Source organism: Hyaena hyaena, unplaced genomic scaffold, assembly GCF_003009895.1.
Source record: "Hyaena hyaena isolate Hyena2069 unplaced genomic scaffold, ASM300989v1 scaffold_1475, whole genome shotgun sequence".
Classification (NCBI taxonomy): domain Eukaryota; kingdom Metazoa; phylum Chordata; class Mammalia; order Carnivora; family Hyaenidae; genus Hyaena; species Hyaena hyaena.
Genome location: NW_024082108.1, coordinates 75,306 through 85,946, shown reverse-complemented (window position 1 = coordinate 85,946; position 10,641 = coordinate 75,306). Strand labels below are relative to the sequence as shown.

The 10,641-nt window shown below is 47.1% G+C and overlaps 1 protein-coding gene across 1 annotated transcript in view; it reads right to left on the bottom strand.

Annotated features, from left to right (window-relative positions):
- Window positions 1–1,136: 1,136 nt before the first annotated feature.
- The window catches only part of LOC120225680 (solute carrier organic anion transporter family member 3A1-like), an 83,516-nt gene continuing 74,011 nt past the window's right edge, over window positions 1,137–10,641 (bottom strand). The window contains exons 10-11 of the mRNA XM_039223869.1: window positions 10,261–10,503; window positions 1,137–1,814 (exon numbers count right to left, since the gene is read on the bottom strand). Of these exons, the coding sequence (XP_039079800.1) occupies window positions 1,732–1,814; window positions 10,261–10,503 (326 nt within the window). The 3' untranslated portion in view covers window positions 1,137–1,731. The remainder of the gene's footprint in view (window positions 1,815–10,260; window positions 10,504–10,641) is intronic.

The window sequence follows — 10,641 nt, the reverse complement described above, 5'->3', positions numbered from 1 at the left end:
TCAGAGAAGGTAACTTGCTCAAGCATACTCTTTTGTGATGCCACGGAGTCCTGAGTGAAAAGACAACGTAGGGCTGAGGTGAGTGCAATCCTCCAGTAACATTAGCTTGACAAGCTTTGATTTCAAGTCAGCTCACCTACAAAGGATGAAGCTGTTGAGGGCAAGATCCAGGCTGGAAGGGTATATGAAGAAAGTTACTGGGGCTGGCCCCATAGGAGTGGGGTAGCCTAGATCTTTCACCCAGAAAACAAAACGCAAGCACCAGTTTCTGGAGCTCCAATCTGGCCAGCAATGTAATGAATGTAAGAGGCACATCAGTGGCTGGCATCACTTGACCAACCTGTCCACATGTGGTAGGTGTGCAACCAGTGAACTAAGGATGTGGAGGAGAAGGTAGCCAATTACAAAGAGTCCTGGTAAAGACTGGGAAGACAACTGGGGCCCCATCCATGGAGTGAGGCTGATAGGGGTATGTGTGGCCCTAGAGGAGGGAAGGCAAATACTGCTGTTGCCTCTGAGGAGAGGGATGGAAGTCAAAGCCCCACAGGCTGATGCATCTGAGGCTGTTCATTCATTCACTCACTCGTACACTGAGCCTCCACCAAATACTTGTGGGTTTATCCTGAGAGGAAGCCATTCCCTCCCAGCTCTCCCAGTAGGAGAATTGGAAAGGAAAGCCAGACAGCGATAGTGCAGGCCATGAAATGTAGTGACAGGAACTGTATCGGCATTATGGAGCATCTTGTTCCAAGAGGTTGGGGTGGCAATTAATAATGACTGTTTATCAAGTGACCGTTCTGTGCTGGAGCTTTGTGCCTTTGCACGTGACCTCATTTAAATCTTATCTCAACAGTATAAAGCAGATGTCAATATTCCAATGTAAAAGTGATAAAACTGAGGCTCAGAGGCGTCAGCTCACTTCCTCAACGCCACACCAGTACCAAGGGCTGGGGTGAGGAGTTGAAACCAGGACTATTTTGGCTCCAAAGCCCATGCTGTCTTGAACAACTCAAAGCCCACAAATATAGAACACACACAGCCAGAAACACTCTGCAAAAGAGTCTTTGTAAGAATCGTTCTACCCCAAAAACACAAGAGGAAAAAAAGAGAATAGAGATTACAGCATGAGACAGAGAAAGAATTAAAATAGTGCTTTTAATATAATTTTCAGCAAATGTACAGTGTGTACTTTACATCACATATTTCTAAACTGCTCATCTGGAAAATATAAGCTGCAAAAATACAGAATACCACACTCAAAATCTATTGAGTATGTGCTTTTTTTCCCCCCCTCCCTTCTGTGAAACAGGGTCACTTTGGCCACCCCCTCATTGTAACCCAGCCTCAACTGGCTTTTCGGAAGAGCCGCTGGAGCCCCCCAGCAGAGAAGCATCCTGAAGAAGGGGGGTTTCTAAAGCGAGTCAGCAGGACGTCCCCACAGGCGCCAAGGGAGGGAAGGGCTAAGGGGAATTTGCACACTTGGTCAACGTTACTCTTTGGCAACCTGGGAAAAATGCCCTATTCCAAGGGTTTGGAGGACTCCTGACCACAGCCACCTCCTTAGCCCTCATCACAGGCCTGTGCTTGGGGCCTAAATGGACCACACACTGGCCAGATAATCCACACAAGGGACCCTTGGGTTCTTGGGCAGGGCAGAGCACACTAGGTCAGGCCTGCGAGGTCTGTGGATAGTGGCGGGCTGTTCTCTGGAGGAGGATGAGGGCCAGGCCCTCAGCTTCTCACAAAGGAGTCTTCTGAAGGTGAATGTGACTCGGGGCAGGTTTTCTCAGTCTCAATGTCTTGGTACTCTGTGCCTAAAAGGGGAGGAGGGAAGAAGAGCCAAGAGGAAAAAGAGATCGGTCTTTTCTGGTTTTCCTATTTTTTTTTTAAAGGCTTATATAATAGCATCAGGGCTTTCCAGGTGGTATGGATAAGAGAAGCCATGCAATGAAATACTGGGTTTTGCTCCATGTAACCCCAAGCAGCCAGATTCCAAGCCCAAAGGCCTTTGGCGAAGGCCACGTCTTTCTGAGAGGCGTATTTATCTATGTATCTATACCAACACTCAACTGGATGTTTCTTCTATGGGAACGAGTAAGACGTATCCCAGTCATTAACTTGTCCTCATCTCATATAAGTCAGTGACAAGCCTTGTGTTCTGGGACTCCAAATGTCACCACAATCTTTTGCTGAAGATGCGGCTGAGCACCAGAGAACACGTCTGGCGTCATAATGTCATGCTCTGTCCTCCAGCTTCCTGGACGCTTTGTTTTCTTTTCAGCCACAGGATTCACCACATGCTGAGTCACACGGTCTCCTCACCGGAGCGGGGTTTTTAAGCCTATGCCACACTTCCCAAATAGATACTGTGGCTTCACTTAAAAGGCATTAAAAACTCCGCTAGTCCCTGTGATGATTTACAAGCTGGGTAGGTCTCATTGAGCAGGACATGCAGCTTTGCTGTTCAGTGATAAGCACAGTGGGGCCGTACAAGTCCCTGCTCATTAACTTGTCCTCTTGAAGACTCTGACCCGGTGGTACAAAAAGGTGACAGTGTGGAAATGTCACTCTTGTCCTCGTTTTTTTGCAGCTGGGATCTGGCTGAGGGAAGGCAGCCCCTGTGTTCGGAGGTGGTTGGGAGCATCCTTCCCCAATGTTCAAGAGGGTCAAGTGGCCTTGGGTTTTGCTGGAAGCCTGGGGGCCAGGGAGTTGGGGAGGGTGGGATAGGAGAGAGCTGGGGTGGGTTCTGGCGCCCAGAATGAATAAGGTAGAGGATGATGAGTGGCCGGGACACTTCTCCCGATGTGGCTAAGGTGGAAGAAGGAAGGAGGGGTGTGTTTAAAGATCTCTGTTTAATTATTAATTTTTTTTTTTTATCATTTTAGATCCCTGTGCCTGCAGGCAAACTTTTGAAGAGGTTCTCATCTCCAGCTCTTGGCTCATTTTCTCTATGAAATATAGATTTCTGTGGGATAACCCTCCCTCCCCCCAGAACTGCCCTGCTGGCCTCACTGAAGCAGGTCTGTATGCTCACTTTGGGGGCTACCTGGCATAATGGAAAGAGCACCAGTTCTGGGGTCAGATAGACCAGGCAGTGGCTTTTCTAATTCTTTGTGTGACTTTAAGAGGCTTGGATTTACAGAACCTTGGATTTACAGTTACAGAACCTTAGTTTCCTGACCTGTAAAAGTGGAAAAAATTATACTTACCTTTACCTGGTGTAAAGCTGCTGGGTGCACTACCTGGGATAGTGCCTAATGGTACCTGGCCTGTGGGCAGCAGGCTCTTAAATGTGAGCTCCCCAACCCCTTCCTCCTTTAAGGTACTGGACTAATCTGTGTGTTAGCTGGGTTCCTTTTGTAATGCAACTTCCTACATTGCACATTTCCAATTCATCTTATGGTCTTAGATTATAAAATCGAACCGTTTTGATGAACATATCACCATGAGTGCTCTCTTCTATTAAGTTAGCATGAATTTAAGAAAAACATTATTTGGGGGGACTTCATGGGATGGCAAGATCTCAACCTACAGGAATGTTAAACCTCCAGAAAATTCACTATTCCATTTGCTCATACCAGGAGACAATCTCTTTGCCTTATGGAAAAATATTCAGAATTTATGCTAATCATCAACCACTGATTGCTGGCCTGAATCATTAATGCAAAAATAAAAACGTCTAGCAACTCTCTTCCTAAAAGCCTAATATCTGATAATAGAGCAAGACATGTCCAACCAGTGACCAGTGTTGGTGTGTCTGAAGGCCTTGGGCCAGGGCCAAACTCCTGAGGTAGATGCCATGCACCATGGCAGTGCCTGGTGGGAGGGGTGTGTGGCATCTCCCCACTGAAGCTGATGAGCAGCACTGAGAATGCCTCTCTGGCATCTGAGAATGCATTAGAGTGAAGGAATCTCCTGTTCCCTCTTACCTGTCTGCCTTTGCTATACCACCCCATAGAAGTTGATCACTGGGCTCTGTGGTTAAGACCAGGAATAACACCAGAAGGATGGAAGTCCCTGGAAGACACCTGTCATGGTATGCTGGTTGTTATATCAGGGGGCATGTGAGAGTGTGTGGAACCCACAGTCCATTTGAGCCAGAGTCTTCCTGTTGAGGCCGTCCCTACTAGAGCGGGTGGGGGCCTCACATCTTGCCCAGTATATGCAGGAGATACCTGTAAAGGCTAAGATCATGGGCTTTGGATTCACAGACCTGGGTTTGAATCTTAGCTCTACTTTGTGGCCTTGAGCCAATCCTGGAAGCCTTCCCTACCTCATTTTCCTCTCCTGTAAACTGATGCTAGTAAAGGGCTATTGCTGAGGTTAAATGAGCTAATATGCATAATATGCTGATTCACGGTAAGTGCTTGGTAAATGTTAGCTCTCGTTAGTTATTATTAGTGCTTTCCAATTATTCCACCCGGTATATTTATTAGCTTCATAGTGCCAATATTTTGTGTTGGTACTAAGGGATGCGAAATACTATTTCAATTCACTCTTTTTTCACTCATTCCTACATTTCCTCCTCTCATCTGCATTTTATCGCCTAAGAGAAAAGGACAAATATTGTGATCGAACTATGCAGATCAGATCCTAGAGTTTCAATTCCCCTCAGTCCACAGAGAGAAAGATGATGTTACCTTCAATTGCAAACCCTGACAGTGACGGGGTACTCACCTCATTCCTGGAAAATGAGGCTACCTGCATTGATTCCTGTGGTAACATCAGGGCGGATGGGCACCTGGCTGCAGGACCCCGCCAACGCATGACTTGGCACATGCTATGGCAGCCTTGGCTGCTAGAGTCCCCCCTCCCCACAACCATGCTGTGCAGCTTCAGACCTCAGCACACAACTTCCCTTGGCCACTGCCTGTCTTTGTAAATAAAGCTTTATTGGAACACAACCTACACATTTGTTTACACACGAGCTGCTTTCATGCTATAACAGAGTTCAGTGGTCTGAACCATACGCCCTCAAAGCCTCAAATGCTTGTCACCTGGCCCTTTACAGAAAGTGTGTCAACTTATTCTGGTGGCCCTCTCAGTAGAGGTGACCTTCTCCCCCATCTCTCTGGTGGACACCCGCTGCTCTTTAGTTCTTAGTTCCGGACCACTTCTCTCTCTCAAACCTTCCTGATTCTCGATGCCAGGAGGCCAAACTTACCACCACCATTTATCAGCCCTCCTCGGGCCCAGTCAGAGCGGGGCTCTTAATATTATCATTCTATTGCTTTTTTGTTTGTGTTCAGATCTGTCTGGCTCACTGAACTGTGAGCTTTTGGAGGATGGAATCATGTCTTTTTCATCTTCGTATCTGGTCCATGTCCTGGCATATTGCCAAAATCTTAATAAAGGAATGAGCGATTACATACATCTTTAGAAAATATCAAGTTCACATAATACATCCCGCAAATGACACCAACCGTACAAAGGAAAACTGAGCTACCATGTTGATGGTCTCTGAGAGGTAGGAACTCTGTCTCTGTCCCCAGAGCAGTCACAGCTGGCTGAGGTACAGGACAATCTTTGCTTTTCTGAATTTGCTATTTTAGTCTTTGTAACTCCTTCCTGCCATGATGACCAGGCACTCCAAGGTCGCCTACAAACGTGAGAAAGGGGAGGTGTGGCTGGGTGGCTGTTCGTGCAGATAGTGTTGACTCCATGTGTAATATGGGGCAACAGGCCCCCTAAGGGACCTCTGAACAAGAATATCTTCTTGCATATTCTACCAGTTAGAGATCCTTCTGTTTTGCCGAATTACCACTGGGCAACCATAATCTTCCACAGGGGCTGGGTATGAAGGCTATCGTTCAGGGACAGCTGCTCAAAGGGATTAGGCCCTTGAACCTGTTCAGAACTCAAGAACTTAGACTGAGTTAGAAGCGAGGGGATGATGAACAAGAAGATGGGCAGCAAGAGGAAAAGGACTAGGTTTATGTTCCAAATTAACTTTCCAGGCTGGACTTCATTTCACTAGCACCTTCTCTTGGACAACACGGTACATCTGAAGTATTTGCCCTGGATTCTAACCTACAGGGAAACAACACATCATGGTTGAGAGCAGGCTGCGGAGAGGGCTCAACAATCAAGCCCCTACTGCATGTCTGAACTTTCTCCTGAGGCGTCAATGGTCAGATAAGAACAGCACAAGACCTCACATATTCTGTTGGACTGAAAAATGGTTCGTGTGGCTTTTCCCCTTCATTCAAACCAAACCCAAGTGAATACACAAACAACACTCAAGTGGAATGTCACCAAATGGTACAAGTTTATCCTGTCCTTCTCCCTCTGTTCCTGACTGTATGATAGGCCACACGGATTTCTACACGCTGACCTGTATTGCCGAACGCTGCTGAAGGGTGCTTAAGGTCCAATCTGGCAGGCCTAGCTGGGTGGAGAAGACTCCATACTTATAAGGACCTGAACAGCATGCAGCAAAAAACCCAGCTTGCAGGCTCACGGAACCCAACAAAGACTTTTCCTCAGATGATTTCTCAGTGAGTGACTGAGTGTTGTATTTTATTTTTTCCCCATTTTACATGCTCAACAAATGGCCTGCTCCAGAAGTGTGGTCATGGTGGTGGGGGGGGGTGGGGGTGGGGACGGTGGTTAGCAACCATGACTGAATCCTTTTACTGAGAAAGTTCCTCAGGAGTGGTATGGTGGTCATCCCAGAGACTGGCTGCTTGCCCCTGTATGGAACATTTTGTTGATTCACCTTAGAGGACTTCTCTGGCTCCTTCACTAGCTGTGAGGAAAGCCTGTGGGCTCTGGCCTTCTGGAGTGGCAGCTTTCCAAGGGGAAGGGATGGGAAAATCTTGCTGTATCTGAGGGGTAGCTGTACGTCATGACTGGAGAAGTGGAAGCAGGTATTAAATGACAGACACCACTTTAAAATGTGTAGACCTAACTTGATTTTTAATCATCGCTAGAGGAAGCAATTCTACTGTAAGATGGCGAGAAAAGTAGTTTTTATGGAGCAGCACACTCCTCCCTACTTGGAAGACATTAACAAGTCTGTCAAAGGATTCGTTAGAAGCTCTTGGCTTCCCCTTATTATTTTGCCTGCTAAGCGCTACTAGCAAACTCCTTAGGGGGGCCCGTGAGTGGAAGCCTGTCTTGCTCCTTCATTAGCTGTGAGGAAAGCCCACATGCTGTGGCCTTCTGGAGTCGCAGCATCCCTGGGGTGCCTTGGCGCTTTCAAGCCTTCCTCTGTGGAGGCATGAAGGAAGGGACCAGGCCACTGGTCTTCCCTGTCAGTGCACACCAAACCCCATCCCCTGGAGGGAAATCCTCTTTTACAAAATGTCTTTACTTCATACACAGGAATAATATTGGTCAAAAAACTTCTTGGCCTATACATGTAGGAGTTACAAAAGTCTGTCAAAAGTTGCAGCAAAGAAGGACTTTTTCATCCATCTTTGGGCACGTTTGACCAAGATGGTGGAGGAGTTTGTAGCAGGAGAGAGAGAGAAGCTTAGCATTAACTTTCTAGGTTTATTCTGTCCCTCACATTTTTGTTTTCTGTTAGTCCAGTGGAGTTCTTACCAGGGAATCTTTTCATTCATTCAAAACCAAACAAATAACCGAGGCGCCGGACCTAACGCTGTATGTACAATGGTTCTTTGCAGCAGAGAAGGAAAAAACTAAAACCAGACTAGGTTTTCTATTCTGTAGTAGGAGAGAAATTAAAACTCTAAAAGGTGACATAACACAGTTCAGAGCCATCTTGTAATAGAGGGCTTTCGGTTCATACTTCCTTGTTGACAAAACTGAACCCTGGTGGTGTTTTCCTTTTTACATCCTAACCTCTCATTCATCCTAAAATTTTAGGTGGAAAAAAAAATCCAAAAATGCAAAGAGTTTTCAAAAAACCTTTTTTCTTTTCTTTGTTAAACAAATGGCCCCATGAAAACACTAGGCCATCGGGCCTCACTGTGTGCGTACTGAGTTCTGGAGAGCTATGCAGATGGCAGTGGCCTGTTAGCAATACGTTTCAGAACAACCCTACCCCCATAGTACACATTTTATGAATCATTTTGAGAACAATCCCTTCTTTTACTAGTTAACACATTGATGAGTGTCCCCGTGCTCACCGACTAAAAGTAAACATAGGGGAGTGTTTTGGAAGCATCCTGTCCCCGAGCTGATCACGGTGGCCCCACACCACAACGTAAGCTTCTCTCAAGGAGGACAAGGGTCCTCCTTGCTGGGTGGTGCTTTCTCTGGTTTCGGGCTGTCACTCAAACTGCCACATTTATGATGCATGTTGGAAATTTGGCACAACAGCCCTCTCTCCAGAGCCTCCACTCTGCTTTCCTGACTCTTTTGTTACCCTCCGGGTGAACTGCAAATACGTGTCTGAGGTGAAAAGGCAAACAGCCAACCGAACAACCCCTGAGAGCTTCCCCAGGGCCCCAAGTGGCCCAGACAAAAGAAGAATCACAAAAGGTACATTAACTGGTTAACTGGGCCATGTGTGTGCATGCGCATGCGCGTGTGCACGCGCTCTCATAAGCTCTGTCCCGGTATGGACGTGACCTTATGAGGCTGAGGCTGCTTAAATGCAAGAGATTTCCCCAAGATTCTCATCCCAAACAATGAGGTTTGCTCGCTAGCTGTTGGAGGTTTAGCCACTTTCGAAACAGACCAAGGCCTCTTTGTTCAAGACTGACCCTGAAAACAGAGACACGTTAATGCATCGGACATGCGGTAGCTTCCACGGTCCTATGGTCCATTCACCGTCACAGACCGCCCCAGAAGCACCCCACCCATCCACACAGCCCACATCTAAGTGTGTCTCCTCCACGGGTTGAAAAGAACGCCTCTCAGAATGTGAAGCATGAATATAAAAGGGCTTCCCGTGACAGCGATCACTGAATCATGGGGAATAAAGCCAGAAGGCGAATTTGCAATTCATCACATTATCTCCTGGTGTCTCAAATGTGATTCTTTTAAAGGCAGGCTGCATATACACTCTTTCTCCAAGCTTTTTTTTTCTTCTTCTTGTAACATACTGTGTATCCTTGTTTTTGCAGAATATCCGAATGAGGATCAAATGATAAAAAAAAAATTACAATAGATTAATTGCATCCCTTGAATCACATTATATTTTTGGTGCATTAAAAAAAGGAGAAAAGTAAAAGCAACCAGCATAATAAACTCAGCCTAGAGAACTGTGTCAGTGACTTGAAGAGTTAACACAGATTTTAGAAGTGGTTAAAAATAGTATTAGAGGATTATACATACAACAGTTTGAAATTCATATGCATTGCATCTTTTTTAAGTGGCAAAATGTTTGGCAAATGTAAGCAAATGACTTGGACTGTGTTGGGTTTCACCGGCTCTGAGCAAAGTCAGTCATAGCCAGGTGAGTCCCACTGCTTCCTGAGGTCACTCTGTGGGGCTGGGAGGGGGAGGGTGCTGTGGGGGGAGGTGAGGTGCTGGCCCCCCACGCCCGGCTCCCCCTTGGGCCCTCAGTCTTGAACATGGAGCTGGTGAGAGGTGCCAATTACAGACTCCAGCATGGATCACCCATTAGCATCGCTGAGAGAACTCTGGGGCCTTGAACCACATGCAGACTGGGTGAGTCGTCTACACAGTGACCCATATTGCAAAAGTTAGAGAGAGGAGGGGGGCTCCCGCTCCCCTGACTTGCACGCCCCCCCCACCCTCGCGTGGAGGTGTGTCACTAGTGTTTATCCAGGCAATGTTGTCAACTTGTGTTTTTTTTTTAGTAGACTTTTAAAAAAATGTTTTGTGTGTATGTATATCCAGAAATGTCCATCCTCCAAGCTGGGCCGCCACTGTTCCCTGAACTTGGCAGTGCCTGTTGCTTGTAGCGGTCGGCATCCCGAAAAAGCATGAGGTGCCTTCAAAGAGTAGACTCTGGGCCCCAGCCGGTTGCACATCAGACACATGATCCCATGCTCTCCTTATTCTGAATCCTGTCTGGCTCTGATTTTGAGAAAAAGGACAAAGGTCGTGTTGTGTGTATGTGGTGTGTGTGTGTGTGTGTGTGTTTGTACTGTGTTGTTTTTTTTGGAGATTTTTTTTTTTTTTTTTTTTTTTTTAGGAAAAATGACCCTTTGATTACTAATACAGAGTTCAGCCTCCTTAGTCACTATAAAACAGACTCCATGTTTTCACACCACTCATGGTCTTCAAGGTTATAGATAAATTTTGTCCTATGGGTCTGGCTTGCGGGCACAGGGTCCCTCCCCAGATTGTCTACGGTCAGAGTAGAGGCAAAGAACTCACTGGTGCTCAGCCCGCCCTCGTGGTTTTTGATGTAGCGTTTATAGTTTTTCCTCAGGCACTGCCACGAGGTTGTGTAGAGGACAAAGGCAGAGGACTTCAGCACGATGGCGATGCTGACGTACAGGTATCTGTAGGCCACGTTGTCGTACAGGACGCAGGCGCCTTGCTCCCCGCAGAATGTGCTCCAGAACAGGCAGGTGGAGTCGATGCCGGCCCCAAAGATGAGGGGAGGGGGGATGAAGCCTGCGAGGGGGGAAAGAACACGTCAGTCATGCTCACCCTCAGGCTCTGCAGGCTGGCCTCCCCGGTCCTCTCTCCCCACAGGACCCCGGGGATGGTGTGCCCCACCGTGTCCCACCGGGTGGCTCGATGGCACAGGGC